The 21,389-nt window shown below is 34.6% G+C and overlaps 1 protein-coding gene across 1 annotated transcript in view; it reads left to right on the top strand.

Moving 5' to 3' along the window:
- Positions 1-21,389, top strand: part of FRK (fyn related Src family tyrosine kinase) — a 94,472-nt gene that overhangs the window by 67,283 nt on the left and 5,800 nt on the right. Inside the window, exons 3-5 of the mRNA XM_037520957.2 lie at positions 9,434-9,597; positions 11,060-11,228; positions 16,102-16,260. Of these exons, the coding sequence (XP_037376854.1) occupies positions 9,434-9,597; positions 11,060-11,228; positions 16,102-16,260 (492 nt within the window). The remainder of the gene's footprint in view (positions 1-9,433; positions 9,598-11,059; positions 11,229-16,101; positions 16,261-21,389) is intronic.

Here is a 21,389-nt window from a genome sequence, read left to right as displayed (position 1 = left end):
ACTGTATCAAATATAGCAAAACATAAAAAAGACAAAGTCCATGAAAAAGAACAGAGATAGAGATCTTGCTGTGCCTCTAATGGGAGATTATTATCACAGTTTAGAAATCAGTTTAGCTGGGGATTCTCTGGCAGATAAAGTAAAAAAGGGAAACAGTTTGTATTTCTTACTGGCTTATGTAGGAAGAGATAATTAGGACTTTAAGCATTAATTTTAAGGGAAATTAGTTCACAGGTGTTGTTATATAAAGGACATCAAGAATTATAACAGTGTCTCGAGCAAAATGTGTGAACATTGTCTTAGGTGACTAATTTTGATATTGACAATAAAAAATCTGCAAGCATCGTGTATGTTCTTATTTTTAAGTTACTTATATCTTTATTTCAGTTGGTTTAAAAAACAGAGAGAGTAAAATACAAATCTGCCAATCTCACATAATTATTTTCACATTGGCAAGTTGACTTAATTTGCCCTATCTGATTATGACTTTCACAAGGATCCTCAGCTGGGTTCATCTAGCAGGACACGTGGGCTGCCAGATGAATCTTCGTTTTTGCAATTACAATATTCTCCTAATTTTGTATCCCACCTCTTTCACTTTACATATTATGTATTTTTTCTTATTACTACATAGTTGTCATGATTTTATTTTTAACTTTCCATTTTCAGATTTATTAATATTACAGCTTAACAGTTAATGTTATAAAAATGCTGCACTAAATATCCTTATACATATTGCTTTTTCTATTTTGGATAATGAACTGTGTTATTTTTGTTTCTCATATAAATGCTTTTATTGAATTTCATGTTGGAAATTGGCCCACATTAATCGACATTATAAGAGCTTTGCAATGTGTTTGTGTATTTACTCTGAAGAAAGTTGATAATAATGTTGCTCATTACATTCTCTGTGGTATTTTTTCAAGTGAGAAATTTCTCCCCATCTCAATATCAGGAATGGGGGGGTGGTGTGGTGTGTGTGTGTGTGTTTGCATGTTAGTTTTTGAAAAATAGTTTGTTAATATTTTCTCAGCAAATCAGGTAACTGAATGGGTTTTGCCAGAAATGCAGAGAGCCAAATTTTGGGCCCATATCTAGCAAATATGGATTGGAACTTAAATTACACCTTATTAAAATCACATCAGCCTTGCTTCTGGAGTCACAATCCTCTCCCTTAACTTTTCTCCTATTTCTTTCATCCACTTACTTTAAATTTTATTTTGTTTTGAGACATTTTATAATTTATGCAAGCCTTTGTTTTTTCTGGAACAAAGCCAGGATATAACTGAATAAATGCATGTAAATATTTAGATTATTTCCTTCGGGAATGGTTTGAAAAGTATAGGCACTGGCTCTCTTGTCACATTAAATCTTAAGCCAGTGAAAGATTTTCTGTAGGAAACGGAAATAATATAATCCAAGTATGTAAATTCTTGGTGATTTATTGCAGATAAAATACTGAGTGAGAAGTTAGAGTTCTAAAAAGAATAAAAAGTCAAGTTGTTTTCCAGAGACTTCTTTGCAATATCAAATAATAGCAAAAGCTATTTTCACACAAGTCTTTGGTAGACATATTCAATTAAATTATCTGGCAAAATATTGAAGGTGACAATTATGTATTGTTAAAGAGATATTCATGTGCTTTATATATCATATGTATAAGTAATAAAATTGACTATCTTTTCTGAAAATTTAGAAATCAGCTTTGTTAGGAAGTTGGACTATTTTAATTAATTTAGACCAGCGGGTTGGTTTCAGGCCAACATTTTTTGGTAAATATCTTAAGTACATGGTTCAGGCTCATGATTTCTATCCTATATAATATGGAAGAGATAGTTGACATTTGCTTATAGGGTAAGTGATGATATAATTTTTGAACATAAAGTACTTCAGCTGAGCTACTGGACCAGTAACATTTCTGGAAAACCTCAAGGCGTGAGAGCTATTTAATGCATCTTCAAATAGCTCTTTTAGTAATTTTTTTAAAGTTGATTAATATAGACATTCTCTTAATGGCTTTCACTCAACCTACCAGCTTAATAGTTAAACACAATATGCTGACTAATGTTCACAACACACTGAATATGCCTAGTCAGGGGCAGGTGCCCTTGTATCCACTAGTTGAGTTATATGCATAAAAATGTCAGTTCTGTTTGTTCCCTTTGACTTTACTGGATTTGTTCCCCCCCTCCCCAAAAGGAGAGACTAATTCTTCTACATGATCAATTTAATATTATAACAGTTGTACTTTCTTCTTTCAAAACTATTCATATTGGACTGCTCTTCTAGTATCCCTGTAGAACAAAATATAGTGTAATCTGAGTTGTGTCTTCAATTCTGTTCTAATACAGGGATACAATGTAATCATTCAATTAAACATTATTTACTTGTTGCTGTAGAACTGTCTAAGCATGACTTCTGAGACAATGATATGGGAAGAGTTATGATTATCTTTGTAATAGTTTTGAAAGCTAGGAAAAAACTTTTCAAAGAGAAACGAAATAAACAGAAGTTTACAAGTACAGGGTTTCTCTGACACACAATTCATAGCAATTTCTTTACTTGGTATGTTGGGTAGCCACTATGTTATATAGTTGTTACTGTGCAAAGATTGGAAAATTTTACTTTGGAAGTGACTGTCTTTTGTTGACAATGCTATTTGATAAAACTGATATTTTAAAACAGTTCTCAAACACTGCACATTTAGAAATCTATATTGTTCTTTGTAAATAATGACACTCAAACTACCTTTGTGGGGGTATATAGATAAGATCATTATTCTCATTTTCTAGATAAGGAAACTGAAATGAAATTCCTTGCCTAAGGTCAAAGAACAAATCACTGGCAGAATTAGATTAGGGCGGTGAGTTCTTGGTTTTCAATCCTTTGCTCAATCATCTAAGTCATATGTTTTACTCGGTGTGGAAACTGATTGTTATCAGTCAGTGGGAATAAGGCTCTGCCTATGTGATGCCAGAAGGCCAGCTGAAAAGTGAAAAATCTAGTCAATCAACCATTTATTTATCTATAAAATGCCAAATTACTGGTTATATTTATGTTTTTCACTGAACCTACTGGGTGTCTTCATTTTTTTGCAGCATAGCTTTTAGCTTTGTGTTTAAGCTATATTCCAAAGGAAATATTTGGAGGTTTTATATTTAAAAAAACTAATTTTGGGGTATCTAGGATTAAACAATTATTTAACATGTTCTGAATAATATGTTAGAGGTGTGGTAGAGTAGGGGTAGAATTCTTTGAAAGTACTTTGATGAAATCTCAGAGTATTCTTTTATATAGTGGCAGACAAACCCCTTTCTACCATCAGAGGCAGAATAAAATAAGATCTGGGCATTAGGAGAAAGCAGAGCTTCTGCATCTGCCACCAACTACTTATAAATGCATTTGAGCCTGATTGAATTAATAAAATCCCATCTATATCACGTGGATCTCCCCAAATCAGTTACTCTCTATGTGAAGGTGAACAAATACTGAATTCCAACAACCCTTTATTGTACTCCTCATATATGCTTACCTACATCTCTGCAATATATCCTAATTCTTGGACATGTTCTGGTAGATTAATCAGCTGACAAGTGAAACATTTTCCCCTAGGTCAAACAACATAAATGAGAGTCAAGATGTAAACTCAGGATCTCTAGCCTTTTAGCTCAATTCATTCAATCATGATGCTATTGAGGGTTGATGGATGATTCCATTGTATTTCACAGTTAGTCTTATATTTTTTTGCAGTTGAAATCCTAAGATGCTTAGCTAATCTGAACTCATAGTTATACAAAACAATAATGACACAAGCCTCTCATTTACTTACATTATCTAGAATTTGGAATAGTGTACATTCAATAATAAAGATTGCAGCGAACCAGAAAAGGAAAATTCATTTCTCCATCAATTGTCTGTTTCTAGGTTTGTTAACAGATTTCTCCTTAGTTCTGAGATCCCCTGAATTTAATATTTATTAGGAATGACATTTGTGATCGTGTGGACTCACTAGTAACAAATTATAGCAACTCTTAAAAGTCATGTTTTGGATGATTACTCATTAATACAATATTTAAGATGCCTTCATCCTGGTTATAACATATTGAACTGCCCTAATGTAGTTTCTGTGGCCTAATTTTAACATATATATTATATATAAAAGTTGTATTTATAAATTTCAGTATTGTTTAGATTGAAAACTTGCGTGAACTACATCCAACTACCCATGATGCCAGTCACAGGTCCAGTAGCTATATATTTCTGTTGTATTACAAAAATCAAGAAATTAGATATGAGAACAGCTGCTTTCTATTAGTATTCATGTACTGTGTCTAAATTTGTTTTCCTTCCTTTAAAGGCAAAATTCCAATGAAATTTTGTCTAGAAACTATTTGTATTGTATAATTACCTATTTGATTTTGCAGCAGACATTTCAGGAGCTAACATTTCATTGCACATCCAAGAATTAGTGACATCATTCATTTAGCTGATGTTTATACTCATTGTTACTCTATGCCAAGCTTTCAGTAAACGTTGGATTAAGAAAGCAGAGCCCTTATCCTCATGGAGCTACTGTGATTAAATACCCTCACACAAACTTGGAAAATTGCTGGAAGAAGAGGGACATATTCTAACTTGGAGAAATTTGATCCTGAGAGTTTAGAATGAGATCTGAAGAAGGGACTGGCTACTAGAAGATTCATGGAAAATGCATTCTAAGTGGAGTTCAAGACTCAACAGTAATAATCACTTAAATTTTGTGAAAGAACTACAATGAGGATAGGAATTCAGGGAGAAAGTAACAGCTATCAAAATTTTTTGAATTGTGTATTTATTTATTTTATATTAATTTTTTTTTCAATTTTTTACATCATTGTTCATTTTTAAACAATATTTGTGTCCCCTCGCCCCCTCAGGTGCAGTCCCCATAGAGTTTCCTTCACCAATGCACCTGTGCATCATCACCTCAGTCCCCTGTGCTCCTCTCTCCCTCGCTCACTCTGATCCCCCTCCCGCCTCCTCCCCTGAAGTATGTCTCTGATTTATAATTGTCTGTTTTTGTTTTATTGTGTTTTATATTGCTTTTTTTTTTACACTGGTGTCTTATTGGGTTCCCCTATATTCCTGCTATAAGTGAAACCATCCGATATTTTTCTTTTTCCTTCTGGTTTATTTCACTGAGCATAATTCCTTCTAGTTCCATCCTTCTAGTTCCATGTTGCTGTGAATGGCATAAGTTTATCTTTTTTGGTTGCTGAATAATATTCCATTGTGTATATGTGCCACATCTTCTTGATCCAGTCATCTATTTTTGGGCATTTGACTTGTTTCCAGGTTTTACCTATTGTAAATAGAAACATTAGGAAATTTGGAGATTTCCTAAAGCCTGCTCTTTTACTTAAGTGTTGAAGAACTGGGGCCCACTGAGATTGACCTGATTTTGGTCATATACTACTTAAATTGTAATCTGGGTCACCCATCTCCCAGTCTATTGCTTTTTCTACTGTACAGAATTATTTTTATTGTGCTTGACAACTCTACACTTTACTCTGTAAAGTGCTGGTTTTTGAAGGTTTAAACTTTATACGGAGTTGGAGGACTTTTATATCACTTTCTTTATAATCAATAGCAGTTACCAAACCTATATCAATCATTTTGATTGCATCCCTTATTAAGAAAATCACAAGATGTAATTTAACCCTTCAGCTATTTGTTGACACAGTCTCTAGCTTAGAAATCATTAGATCTCCTGTGGTGCATTAGAAAGGAATTCTGAAGTTTATGTTTAATTTCCATGTAGTCTACCTCATTTTGGAGCCAAATATAGTCCATTTTATCTAAAAAGGTAGGATTTTTAATTTTTCTTCTCATCATTTCCAATTATGGAATTACTGACTTGCTAGACATCTCCACTAGAATTTAAGCTCTTTCTTTCTGATAAATGGCAAAGCTTGAACTTTCAGACCAATAATTTATTTAAATTGCAGGTATACTTTACATTTTGCCGCCTTTCTAATATTTTTATTCCTTTATGGAGAAATAAATTATTGACAGCTCTTTGATTTTTTATTTATCTTTTAATCATATAGAACAAACTGTTATGAACTTAGCTTTATTTCCTAATACACATTCTCTATCTGGTGATAATTATACAGGACAATTAACATTACCCCAAGAGTCATAATCAGTGATTATGGTAACTTGACAGATCATGGTATAAGGATATATTCTAGATCACTGTAGTGGCAGGATAGGCACAGTGCAGGTTTTCTGATCCAGCAGACAGGTAAAGGAGGAGTCCTGGAGCCCTTGGTGGCTTTCTCAGGCTTTTATTGAGCTTTACAAGTAGTGTGGCAAACAGGTACATGGCAGGCAGGAGTACTGGGGGGCCAGGAGGTTGGGAGGCCTCCAAGCCTCGTTCAAGTTTTCACTCTGGGCTTCTCTTGCTTCTTTCTCCTCTTCTCTCTCTTGCTTCTCTTCTCTCCGTGACCATCTCTATACTCTTCCCATGGCCCACAGAAGTAAACAAGACAGCTTACAACAATGTAACAAGTGCAGGCACCCCATCAGGCAGGGCAATACTGATGGTGGGAGGGCAGAAAAGCCTGAAAAACCATTTACCCTACAATCATTTTTTAAAAATGTAATTTAAAAAACATACTGCTCTTGGAGGAATTAAATATATTCCTGCCCTCTATATTTTAGTATAAAAAACAGAATGTAAAATATTTTTCTGTATGCAGATATTATGTTTCAGTTTTATGAAGGTATACTTGACAAATAAAATTGAAAGTTAAAGTGTACAATATGATGATTCGATATATGTATAATTTGTAGGATTCCCTCTGAGTTAATTTACAAAGGAATCACCTCATATCTTTACTTTTATTTGATGAGAACATTCAAGTTCTACTCTTACAAATTTCAATTATAAAATACAGTTTACCAACTATACTCACCATGTTGTGCAATACTTCCTAAGAACTTATACATCTTATGGCTCAAAGTTTGAATTTATTTTTATCAACCTCTATTTCCCCCTTACCCTGACAACCATTTTTCTACTCTCTGTTTCTTTAAGTTGATTTTTTCTTTAAATGTTCCTTATGTAAGTGATGCCATGCAGTATTTATTTTTCTGTGTCTGGTGTAGTTCAATTAGCACAATGCCCTCTAGATTCACTTGTGTTATCACAAGGTTATTCATCTCTTTGAGGGTTGAAGTGTCTATGTATCTATCTCTGTCTGTCTAATCTGTCTAATCATCTATCCATCAGTCCATCACACTTTGTTTATCCACTTATCTGTCAGTGAACACTTAGGTAGTTTCCATATCTTGCCTACTGAATGTATAGCTGCAATGAACATGGGAGTACTGATATCTCTTTGAGTAATAATTTTTTTTTAATATGTACCCAGAAGTCGGATTGCTGGATCATATAGTAGTTACATTTTTAATTTCTTGAGGATCCTCTACACTCCTTTCTATAGTGGCTGTGCTAGTTTAAATCCCCCCCCCCCCCCCCCCCCCCCCCCCCCCCGCAACAGTTTGAAAGGATTCCCTTTCTCCATTTCTTCATTATCATGTGTTATCTCTTGTGCTTTTGATAATAGCTGTTATACCAGTTGTGAGTTGATATCTCAAAAGGAGTGTGTTGAACACAGTTTTATGTACCTGTTGGCCATTTCTACGTCTTTTTTGGAAAAGTGCCTATTAAGGTTCTTTGTCATTTTTGAACTGAGTTATTTATTTTTTTACTATTGAGTTGTTTATATACCTTGTATACTTTGGACATTAACCTCTGTGGAATCTGTGGTTTGCAAATATTTTTTTCTCATTCCATGGGCTTCCTTTTCACTTTATTGATGGTTTCTTCTGCTGTGCAAACATTTTAGTTTTATATAGCTTAGTTTAGTTTTATATATGTGTGAATCTTGCTTTTGTTTTCTTTGCTTTTAGTGCCAAATCTAAAAAAAAAATCATTGTCAAGACCAATACCTAGATTACTCCCTATATTTTCTTTTAGCTGTATTATGGTTTCATTTCTCACGATCAAGTCTTTAATCCTTTATACTCCATTTTGGAAATCATGTCTACAGTTGATTTTGGTATATGGTATAAGATAATGGGGGGTTTGGTTTTTTTTTTTTTTTTTGCATGTGTCTATCCATTTTCCCCAAAACATTTATTGAAAAGACTATCCTTTTTCCCATTTTATATTCTTGACTCCTTTGTCATACATAAATTGACAGTATATCCATGGATATATTTGTGGCTCTCTATTGTGTTCTAGTAATCCTTGCATCTGTTTATGCTTTTGGCTTAAGGTTGGCACCAGATCCCCCTGGATAAAATACTGTCAGAAGAAAAAGGATGCTGTTAGGAAAATTGGGGTGCTGTTACCAGAAGGGATAATGTTTGCGGGCAGACAGAACAAAATATCAACTACTAGTCAGATGATTTTTAAAAAGAGTATACAGTCTGTGCATTCTAGATGTTATAGTACTTAACCCTTGGATTTAGTGAACCTACTGCGAAGTTGTATATATAAACTACTTCATTTTAGGTCCTGTAAAACTGATTTTAGAAAACTATGCTAAGATATTCTGTTATAAGTCAGCATTGACAGACAATGTAATGAATTGTGTGTGAAATTCTTTAAATTGTACCGCCAATACTGTTTATTCTGCTTCACTATCCACTTTATAGGATTTATGGAAGAGATTTGCCCTGGTCTCTTAGAAAGAATTGAATTATCTCTAAGCACTTTCTGTGATTTTATTTTATAAATGCTGTGATTTTTGAAATTGATAATGCTTCCTTCTTTGCATTGCTGGATAATAAAGTCAAATTTATTATTTGATTTAATCAAGTATACTAGGATTCAAAGCAAGTTTTTGAGTGTTGGACTCCTTTATTTTTTCCCATATTTCTTTTTTTTTAAAGATTTATTTATTTATGCATATAAGAACTGGAGTACAGGCCAGAGGTGTGGGGGTGAGAGGATTCACCAGAGACAGAGTGGGGAACAGAACAGACAGATTGACTGAAATACACTGCTGAGGGGAGCAGTGGGCAAGACAGGAGAGGTCTGCTGCACCATGTGGATAGCTCCCTGGCTGGCCCGGGGTCGAACTCATGCTGCAGAGGCTGTGGACAGTTCACAGGTTGCGTCTTAAGCCCTTGTGCCACCAGGGAGGCCCTTTCCTATATTTCTTTTAATATGATTCCCCAATTATTTTTTTTGTTTGTTTGTTTGGTCATTTGTATACTTACATGTCATTTGTATGCTTACTAAAATCTTTTCTGAAATAATGTTGAGAAATAAATAGAATTTGTGAAAATTTTATTCCATGTATTGAAACAGTTGCCACAAAAATAAATAAATTTGTTTGACAAGAAGTTTATTAATAAGACTTACCTTGAATTCCAGTTTTACATGAAGGAGTTGTGAAACACTACAGAATCAGAAGACTGGATGATGGGGGTTTTTTCATTACCCGGAGAAAAGTTTTTCCAACACTCAAAGAATTTGTGAGCTACTACACCAAAACAAATGATGGCCTGTGTATCAAGTTGGATAAACCTTGCTTAAAGGTGAAATACATTCAAGCTGTTTACATATTTATATTGAAGTTAACTTTTTCTTTCTGATATTTTTCATGTGGTATGTCAATTCAGAAAAAAAGGCTTTTGATTACCTAAGGCATAGATAGGCAAAGTATGGCCCATGGGCCAATATTGTCTTACATATTCATTTTGTAAATAAGTTTACTGGAACATAGAAATGCTTTTTTTTTTTTTTCATTTACAAATCGTCTTTGCTTTTACACTGTAATGACAGTTGTTAGTAATTTCAACAGAGGTTTTATGGCTCACAAACCTAAAATACTATCTCTCATTCTTTTTATAAAAAATATTTGTGAACCTTGATTAAAGAAATCACTGAAGATAGAAAATACTCATCTTTGGTACTAAGACATTAATATGCCATCTTTGAAGTGCTCAAAGATATGGCTGGAGGGGGGAAAATGTGCCAGAATATAATTCTTATATAAATCTGTGTTCAAGAGTAATAGGAAATGACCAGAATGAGTGCAGGTCTCATATACTGTCAATGTGTAATCAGCCCTGTGGCTTCTACTCGAATGATCAGGAAGCTTCCTGGTGATAACTGATCACAATTTTATGAGCAAGTGGAAGCTGCATAATTTTGTCTAGAATGGAGAGAGTTTACGATTTAAGTCCTTTCAAGTGAATGTTTAATTTTAATGTAAATATATAATCTTAGATGTAAGAGAATGATCCCACAAAAGTATCTGAACTCATATTAAGAAATACCTGATACAAAGACTGAGCATAAAAAATATTTGGTTCAACTAATATTGTTGAGTCTTGTGGGGAAAACTTTTTACAAAGTAGTATAGTTTAAATTCTATCAACTCAAAATGCTAGTGACTTTGTAGAGTAGATAAATTTCAAATTATAGATAGTAAACTAGACTATGAATTCTAGGAGGACAGAGGTCTTGTCTGTTCTGTTTACAGAATGCCACCAAGTTAAATCTTCATTAATAAGTGAGTAAATGAATAAATGAAAAAAATAATGTTTTTTTAAAAAAAGAAAATTTAAATCATGCAAAATATATAATATATATGATAAATGTTATAGACTAAAGAGTTTAGAAAGTAATTGTGGGTGAGGTGAAACTTCAGTTGGACCTTGAAATTAAGTGTAATTAGCTAGGCAAAGAGGCAGAGAAAAATCAGGCCAGACCCTCCCTCCCAATGAGGGAGACATTGGGTAGGGGGTGGATAGATGGACAGCAATGGACCTGACTAGCAAGGTATAGCCGCTTGAAGAGATGATGCAATTTCTGCTATAATTACACTTACATAATTCACTATAATTCACTTTTAAAGTAATTAATATAAAATTTATAATATTTTATTTTAAAAATTATGTCTTCTTATAAGTACCTAGACTGTTATTTTCAAGTACAAAGGTTGTTAGGTCTAACTTTTTTTCTTACAAGTATTTTAATTATTCTGTGAAACAGATCCAAGTCCCAGCAACTTTTGATTTATCCTATAAGACTGTGGACCAATGGGAGATAGACCGCAATTCTGTACAGCTTCTGAAGCGACTGGGATCTGGTCAGTTTGGTGAAGTGTGGGAAGGTCTATGGAACAACACTACTCCAGTAGCAGTAAAAACATTAAAACCAGGTATGAGAATACAGATGTCAAAACTTAAAGGCTATTGGGGTCAGAATGAATTGTATTATACAAACTCTTAGTTGTTGCCACTGTTAATGTCCAAGAAGTCACAATGCAGGCACCAAACAAATGCTATTGGCACTTTCTCTAGCCCAGGCACCCATGACCCATCGCCAGTTTCAGAGAGTAAAGGTGAGTACAGGCTCACTGGATCAGCTAAGTCCTAAATAGGCCCGGTGCAAGATTTCATAATTTCATCTCTTCTGTAGCATCAAGATTCAATTATTTGATGTCCCCTCCCTCTTTATTGCTTTGTTTTCATTAACAAATACACTAATGAAATACTTAAAAATAATCAGTGGAATCATGGAGTTATTCAGGGAATGACTTTATTAAATACCAATTATGTATGGTTAAAAAGTAAAATGCTTTATTGAAAAGTCCCCATAATTGAAAATGTAAGAACTATTTTCCTTCCTTTCCCCCCTATAGTGGAAATTAAATGTATTGAAAGTATACTAAAATCAATATTTATTCAATCAGATAATAGGTGGAATAAGAAGATTTTAAAGGTGAAGTAAGAAGATTTAAAGCAGTTTAGTAACTTTCCTATGATTTACTAGTCATATGATTTTGAGCAAAATTTTAAAGTACCCTATGCCTCAGTTTTATCATAGCAAAATAGAGATAATAAGGTCAACCAAGTAGTTATTATAAAGATTAAATTAGGTCATTGTGGGAATTATTATTATGATGATGATGATGATGATGATGATGATGAAGTCAATAAATGGTAGAGTTAGGATTTGAACTCACAGCTCTTACTATTGCATCATACTTCAGGGAAGTGAGTCTATAAAGGTACAAAGTTAGTGTAGTTACCTCAAATCTACTTTTAATAACATGAGAATAATAGCCAGAGGCTAAAGTTCTCTGGGCAACTTCCATTATCTCCTAGTGCAGAATTCTTAGAGATTTAGAAAGCCTCCCTGGGGCAGAATTTGAGCACCTAAGTGCTGCTCCTTAGCAGCCTAACGACCCAAATTGTGCCACAGCACCTTGGGGCGCTGTTGTGATAAGGAGTAAGGGGTGCCACAGGATATTTAAATGTTTTGAGATAAACATCTTGAAGACTGCCCAACCTGAGTCCTCAAGGTAGTTTTGCAGCTCCAACTTCAGACTATGCAAGACCAGTACAAAAATCAATGTGGAAGGTAGTTTGTTCTGTCAGTTTCCAAGACTTGAGACCTTGTGTCATGGCCAGCAGATACACATAGCTCTTTAGTAAATAATGGTGTTTAAGAACAGCACAAGAATGTTACTTAGAATATAAGAGTTCCATTAGAAGGGAGTATTGTCAGTGAAATAAGGCAGAAAGAAAAAGAAAAATACTGGATGGTCTCACTCGTAGCAGGAATATAGAAAACCTAAATTAGGGATCAGTAAAAAGACTAATTGTAATAAAGTAAAAATCAAAATCAAAAGGGAACTATAAACCAGAGACACACTGCAGGGGGGAAGAAGGGAGTAGGATCAAAACAAGGGAGGGTGGGAATTTTAGGGGATGATAACTAAGATGAAAATGCATACATTGTACAAAAATGAAAAAAGATGTAAAAAATATATAAAATAAAAATTTAAAAATGTTAAAAAAAGGAATACAAGAGTTCCACTAAGGGGGAAATGTGGGACTCTTTTTTGTAGTAGCTAAGACTATAAAGTTTATTGTAGGAAAAACCCCAGTTCAAACTTGGTTCTGCCCTGTCTAAAATCATCGAGGGCAGAACCAAGTCTTTGGACAATTTCATAACCTCTCTGAATCTCCTCATCTGTAACAGGAATTATTATAGTTTCTATTGGATAGGGTTTTATAAGGACAAACTGAGTCAAAATATATAAAACAGATGCAGTGAATTCTTAATAAATGTCAGATTCAATGGGTCTGCTGACAGTTGTTCCCAAAGTGTAAGTTGGCTGTAAATGAAACAATAGAAGAACGCTTTGAAGTGGCCAGATGCCATGTGAGTTCTTCAGGTGAGGCCGATCTATTTCAGCACCTGTGATTTTCACAATCACTACGTGTATATGATTTTAAATCCTAATCTTGTTGACAATTGAGGCTAAATTTTATTGTCTCATCTAATCACTATTTTCCAAAGAAGCAGCAGCCAGCTATTCATCCTGACATTGCTCTCTAAAAAAGTCCTTCTGGAGGGCAAAAGAGAACGAGAAATCAGATTTCTTATATTAGAAAACAGTACAATGATAGTTTTCTCTACAACAGGAATAATTATTATTGATTTATAGAGTAATAGCAGCAAACAGCTTTGGTGATTGGTTAAATACCTTCACTTCACTGGGGCTATTAATCAATCTTAGCAGCTATTTATTGCTTGGTAGACTACCACACAGTATAAGACGAGCTTGAAATCAACTCCCACAGTAGCTTTGACAGGCAAAAATTAATATTTAATGTTGCATTACTAGCTGAGTTTGCGTCTCCTTTGCACTGCAGCTGGTCAGCTAAAACCAGCTTAGCCACAAGACAGTGCTTCAAGAGCATTTGCATGGTATGGTTTCAACTCTGGCGAGTAGTCTCATTTGGCAATGATTTGAGTGTTCGTTGCAAGTACTGAAGGCCACCCAAAAGACCACCATAGAAACCTATTGCATGTATAAATTGTCTGAATAGTGATCATAATTGCTGCTTATCACTGGAAGCTTCATGAATTAGGTTTTTTTTTTTTTTTTTCAGGGAAGGGAGAGTTGGATGCCACTATATCACTTTTTGAGAGTTAAGATTTTAATCCTATTTCATTATGTGAAGAGGAGGGAGCCCAACAAAACAAGATGAAAAAAAAAAAAAGCCATTTCATTTCTCCCTATTTTCCTTCTTTAAATCCTTGCTCCTTCCCTCAGACAGGGAAAAAAAGTTTTGAGTTGATCTGTTTGTTTTCCCCATAGTATTCATTTTAATACTAATACAAATAATGGTCAACAGATTGAATACACATGTACAGACATTGTTATAATCCTGGGAATGATTTTATTGTATCAGTGGGATTATTACCATTTATCCTACAGATGAAGGAACAGAAGTTCAGAGATAATTGGTGACTTGCTAAAGGCCATATTAAGAGGTAGATTTGTCCAGAATCCAGAATTTGATTAAACCTGGCTTCTAAACTAGACTTTCACAGGGTTTTCTAAAGGACAGGTTGTCTAAGTGCTTTATGTAAAATAATCTGCATATGTGTGTAATACTTGTTAACTTCACATAAATAATCAAATCAAAGTGTTACCTTAGAATGCCAGAGTTCAAATATCAGCTATGAAGTCTTTTTTATTGAGGTATAACTGATACATAGATAGTAATTTCAGGTGTCCAACATGATTTAATATTGGTGTATATGACAAAATAATCACCACAATAAGTCTACTTAATATCATCACTCTATATAGCTACAAAATTTTTGTTCTTATAAGAATAGTTAAGATTTGTTCTCTTAGAAATTTCATATATGTAATATAGTATTATTGATGATAGTCACCATGCTATACATTACATCCCCATGACTTATTTATAACTGAAAGTATGTACCTCCTTCATATATTTTGTCCACCTGTCATCCTTTTCCCCAGCCCCCTCACTTCTAACAACAATCAATCTGTCCTCTGTACCTGTGGGCTGGTTAAATATTTTTTTTATTTTTATGTTCTATATATGTATGTTCATATGGTATTAGTCTTTCTCTGACTTACTTCACTTAGCAAAATCCTCTCATGACCCATCCATGTGGTTGCAAATTACAATATTTCATTTTTTTATGTCTGAGTAATATTCCATTATCATGAACCTATTGATCATCTGTGTATATTCTTTGGAAAAATGTCTACTCATATTTCTGCTCTCAATAGTGAAGTCTTCACTATGATATGGAGCAGTTTTCTTCGAGAATCACTGGAAATGATGGTTGCACTTTCCATAGTGAATACTAAGTCATGAAATGATAGTATTCCTTCAATTACAGTAATGTCTCTGAAACATCATATCCCAAGAGAAATGAAAAAAAAAATCTGATGAAGTGTAACTGCAGGTATCCTGCCTCTTCTTGGATTTTATTTGATATTAACTACTTGGTATTTTGCATGATAAATCAGAGTTGAGCCATTTAAATGCAATTTAAGTATAGATGAGTCTTCAAAATTGGTTCTGTATTATCTCTCTTATCATTTGGCCATGATATTAAGATTGACTATAGAAAGTAGATAACACAGGAAAAAATGTTGAATATAAGTTTCAAGTTAGCCATATAAAATTGGCTAAAATGTAAAAAAAAAAAAAAAAGAGACTATCACTGAATTTTGAATGTTCTCTCTTTGGCCTATACAATATGTCCCTACAGAATTAAAATGTACATATGGCAGAAAATCATTGCTTTAGGATTGTTATACAGCTGTTCCCATGTTGGGTACCAAGGACAGGAGAGCTCCTGTCTTCCCTGGATTCTGGATGAAAAAGCTCTGGCTACAGTATTTAAAGATTCAGTGTTTTTCATTGTTCATGTTACTTCTCCTTGTGCTCATAAAATGCCTGCTTTATTTTATTAATTCGATTGTAGGTCGGTCTCTTCATTTATTTTCATATGAACCTGAATCAATCTCTCTTCACCTACAGGTCAGAACACATAAACTGCACATCCTAGATGCAGCAACACATTGGTTGTTCTTCGAACTGACTCTCTTTGAAAAATCTGAAGCTTTGTGACATTGATGTTCTTACTTTACTGAGAAGAAAGAAGCAATGTGCGTGGTTCCTACTAGGTTTCTATGAGGAGAGGATTCCTCGATAATATAAAGCTATTTCCTTCTCTTGTTTCAGGTTCAATGGATCCACAGGACTTCCTGAGGGAGGCACAGCTAATGAAGGGCCTAAGACATCCAAAGCTGATCCAGCTTTATGCTGTTTGCACTTTGGAAGATCCAATTTATATTATTACAGAGTTGATGAGACATGGAAGCCTGCTAGAATATCTACAAAGTAAGCTAAAGACTTAATAAAGTGAGAAAAAGAGGAACTTAGTTTAGCTAGTCCTATAAATGTCAATTTAGCAAGCTCTATAACCCAAAGGATATTTACTATGTGTGTATCTGTGAGAATGAATGTCTTAACATTGAATGGCTCAACTACAGTTTAATAGGATATATACCATGTACTCAAAGGGAGGGAAATATTTATGTAGTAGAAGAACAAGTTTTTCACAATAGACATATTGGAGTACTGAACATAATGTGGAAAATTGAAGAATAGATGTTTTGTGTGATATTTTGTTTTCTCTAATAAGTACTTGAACATTATCAGTGACAGACCAATACTTTATATGGCTCAGAATTAGGGGACAGGGAATAATTTTGGGAAAAGAGAGGAGCGTTACCTTCTCTTCCCCACTCCCCATTTCCAGTGTTTGACAGCATTGTATTTATAGGTTTTTAAAAACACTTCTACTATTGTGGTGGAGGACTGTGAGCACTTTGGTGATGGGAAAACTAGGGAGACTGCACCTGAGGGGAGAAATATCCTATATTGTGAAAAAATAAACAAGGATGTTTAAAAAATAAAAATAAAATACTTCTACTGCTAGACAATATTAGAATTTTCAGACTAAAAGGCAGATATGTACTTTTGCTTTATTTCTACATCTACTTCCTGTAGCCAGAGAAGACAAGGGCATTGTGAAATTTTAATGTTAATTACAGATGAATAATTTAATAAGCAACAATATAATAAGCATTAAAATTAGATATTCAAAGTAGTGGAGATCAACTACTGAGAGAATAGTTCATGCTTAAAACGATAATTTTTAATACTGTCTTGAAATGTCAGAGTGGAATTGACAGACTGTATGGAGGTAAAGGGAGGTGAGAATAATGGAACAAAGGTATCAGATAGATAAGAGTATTCTCCTATTTCAGGGTAACTTGTGAAGTTGGTGTTATTAAATCACCAAATTAGATAAGAACAAACAACATAAAGCCTCTTGAATGCTGTTAAAATAAAAATGCCACTAGCTTCCATGCATAAAGGTATCAACTTTAACAGCATCAGAATGTTACCCATCATAGAAAGACTAACTCAGCCATTAACCCTTTTGCCTAAATCCCAGGGACAAAAGTACAGGAGCCATCTTGGGTCATCTCTAACAAAAATGCTTTGACAAGGTCACTAGTAACATTCACATTGTTAAATCTAATAGTTGATTCTCAGTCCTCAGATATTCAGAACCATTTAATAAAATCAACATTTTTTCCATCTAAAAATATTTCATTTGACTTCTAGGAAACTTCATCGAAATGACTTTCCCTCCTATCTTTCCTGTGGATTCTTCTCAATCTATGTGATTTCCTTCATCTCTCAGAAATCCAAATCTCTTAGAATTGTCCTGGAATCTTGTACAACATTACTAGTTCCCTTGTTAATCTCAACCAGTTTCATTGTTTAAGACTATTTACATACTAGTAGTTCCCCAAATTATATCTTCCCCTTACTTCAGAATCATATCCAACTGCCTTCTTTACGTTTCCACCTTCATGTTGTGTCCATCTGGATGAGTTAGGTATAATGTAGCAAGAAATCCCAAATTCCAGAGACTGAACACGACAAGTGTTTATTTTGTTCATGCTGCACAAGCAAAATAGATTGACTGGTGGCTCAACTCTTCTGATTACTTGGAAGGAGTAGGGGATGTGACTAATCTCGTTCTGGCTCTTAAAATTTCTGACCAGGAGTGGCAAGGGGTAACTTCTGTGCCCTTTTCATTTGGCCAAATCAAGTCAAAGAGAATAAGGGAGAACAATCCTCTGAAGTGATTAAAAGAAGAAAAAACTCCTTGAATTATGAACAGTCCAGATTTCTCCTGTATTTGCCCCTAGACATCTCAAAACAATGTATCTAAAACTGATCCTTATATTATCCCCAATCTGCTACCCTTGTGGTTTATTCTTTGGCAATACTAAGGTGATGATCTTAGCGTTATTTATACTTTTTTTTTTCACATTCTACATCTAACCAACCAAAAAAATCCCATTGACTTGCTTTCCAATATATCCAGCATTTTACCACCTCTCAACATACCTACCCCAGTCCAAACCATCAGACACTTTTACCCAGTGTCTACTGTGGCCTACAAGTTGCTCATACTCTTTTGGTTTGTATCATCTTCAGATTCTTCTCAACACAGTAGCTGGAGAGATTCTGTTAAAATGAAAATCAGATTTTGTCCCCCCTCATCATATAACCCATAAAATCCTGCATGGCCGGGATATCCCTTATCGCTTTGACCACATCTCCACAGCTTTCCCCTTGTTCACTCTGGGTCAGGTACCCTACACTTTTTTAAACTGCTCTTCACATCTTCCAGATGTGCTTTGCTTGAAACCCTTTGCACTTGCTGTTTCCTTTATCTTATTTTTTTCTCATTACTTATCCACATAGTTCAGTTCATTTCCTGAAAATCTTTACTCAGCCATTCCCGTCATGGAGAGTCCTTTATTGATCACCCTCTAAATTCTTAATCTCTCTCTACTGACTCTTTGTGTTCTCCTTTACTGCTTTTTGGTTTCTTTTCTTAGCTTTTAATCATCTTATAATGCATGACTTACTTACTCACTTCATTTTAGTATAATCAAAATACAACTCCACGAGGGCAGATTTTTCTTTCCTTTAGTCCTAGAATGGTGTCTGACACTAATTATGTGCTGACTGACTAAATTAATAAATTAATGGGTAGATTAAATTGGTGTCATTCTGAACCTAATCAGATTGAAACTTAGTGCCAATGTTTTGAAATTTTTGTTATCATTTTGAAAAGATCCATTTTGGCAAGTTCTTTTGGTATTGAGGTTTCCTCTGACTTCATGATGTGTTTTATTCAGAACTGAGCATGAACTCTGTAATCTTTTGAGTTGGGCCATTAGGGTGAAGTTTATCAAGGCCTCTATCTGATAGGATATTTGACAGTCAGAGCTCATTAAACACAACCCCTTCCCAACCAAGAGGGTTTAAATTCAGCAGAGTGAACTTAAAATAGATCTGCCACTCTTAAGGCCCATCATGAGAAATTTTTTTTTTAAGATTTATTTATTTATACATGCAAGAACTGGGGTACAGGCCAAAGTTGTGAGGGGTGAGAGGATTCACCAGAGACAGAGTGGGGAGAACCAGGCAGATCGACTTAAATAAACTGCTGAGGGGAGCAGCGGGCGAGTCAGGAGAGGTCTGCTGTGCCATATGGGTATCTCTCTGGCCAGGGATCAAACTCATATTGCAGTGGCTGCGGCGAGCTTCATAGGTTGTGTCTTAACCCCTTGCACCACCAGGGAGGTCTATCATGATAAATATTAAACTGAAACTCTTGAGTAATGGAACATAATTGAAAATATTTTCTTGCTGCAGATATAAATTGTCACAGGTCTGTGAACCCTTACCTCGGCTTTGACATATAGTGGTTGTGCTAGAAGTGAGCTGAGATTTCTTAGGCAGTTTCTAGGCCACTGCACTTTTCAGGCAAGGAAATGCATATTACTCAATTTCTTTCATTATTGTGCCTGTCACTGAAAACCTTTTTGTATCCACTGTAATAGGATTAGATGCTATATTTGATAGTTGAAATAACATACATATTTTTCTATAGAGTCATCCCAGTTGAACTTTTTTTTTCTTTTGGTAATAAATTTCTCCAGAATTGGAGATCTTTGTAAATATCTTTAGCATTGAGAGTAATTGATGTCCATTATTCCTTACTGAAATTTATTTATTTTTTGAAATTTGAAAGATGATTAATATCTGTGTATATATTTAGTTTAGTTGTGCTTATTTTCTTTCCAAAAATACTTACAGAGCACCTAATTTAAGTCAGAATACATTTTTCTTCTTTTTGTTTTTCTTTTCTTTTTTTAATAAGTTAAGTCTTAGTATGTTCATTATTCTTATGGACAGTTCTCCTAAATGACACTTAACTTCAGACAGGAATGTTTTCACTGAGATATCTTTTAGCTGAGTACAACTATCAATACATTACTATTTGCTGTTTGTCTCACCAAACCCCCTGACTTTTGGGTGCTCAGGAATCAAGTGTAAGGTAATTTCTAGGGAGACAGTAAAGAACAGCTTTAAGAGCATGAGATTTTGGTCTCAAACATAGCCTAGATTTGACTCTGCATTCACCAGATTATTATTTGTTTCTTGGAGTAGCAGGAAACCCTATGGAATGGGGCAAATAATAACAATATGTACTGCCTATCATTGTCCTGATTATTAAAGGAAGTACCTGGAAACTAACCATATGGATAATGATAGGAGAGATGTTTATTTATTTATTTTCAAAATATTATATAGTATTTAATATGTCCCATACATTTTTCTAAATCCTATACAAATATTAACTTAGTTTATTCTTCTAACAATCTCATGAAGTACTAGGATTCTGATTTTACAGTTGAAGAATCTGAGGTGAGAGAGGTTAGGCAACCTATCCAAGATGGTTGAGCTAGAATTCAAGGCTGGAAAGTCTGCCTCCATAGTTGCTTTTAACCACAAGCATAGATAGCACTGGTGTTACTTTCCTAACATCAACCTGTATTCCTTATCTATTGCTGCACAACAAATTACCCCAAAACTTAGGGGATTAAGACAGCAAACATTTATTATCTCACAGTTTCTGTGGTCAGGAATCCAGGTGCAACTGAGCTGGGTCTGCTAGTGCAGGGTTTTTCACCAGGCTGAGACCACAGTGTTTGCAGGTGTTCCAGTCTGAAAGCTCTAGGGGAGGTTGATCTACTTCCAAGCTCCCTCAAGTGATGGTTGGCAGAATTGGTTCCTCTGGGACTGTTGGGTTGAGGAAGTCCATTCCTTGCTGGTTGTTGGCTGGAAGCTGCGCTATTTTCTTTGATAAGTGGATCGCTCCATAGGGCAACTTGCAACATGGCAGCTGCCTTCATCAGCATGAGCAACAGAGAGAGCAAGAGAATGAAGAGTTCCAGCAAGTCATTTATAACTTATCTTGGAAGTGATGTTCTGTCACTTTTCCTGAATTGTATTTGTTAAAGGTGAATCACTTTAACAAATCACAATCATTTGTTAAAGGTGTTCCAGACAACAGTTAATTGAAGATA

Source organism: Talpa occidentalis, unplaced genomic scaffold (assembly GCF_014898055.3).
Source record: "Talpa occidentalis isolate TD23 unplaced genomic scaffold, MPIMG_talOcc4v2.1 talOcc4.2, whole genome shotgun sequence".
In the NCBI taxonomy this organism is placed as follows: domain Eukaryota; kingdom Metazoa; phylum Chordata; class Mammalia; order Eulipotyphla; family Talpidae; genus Talpa; species Talpa occidentalis.
The sequence above is the reverse complement of the archived record's forward strand: the minus strand, read 5'-3'. Positions and strand labels throughout refer to the sequence as shown.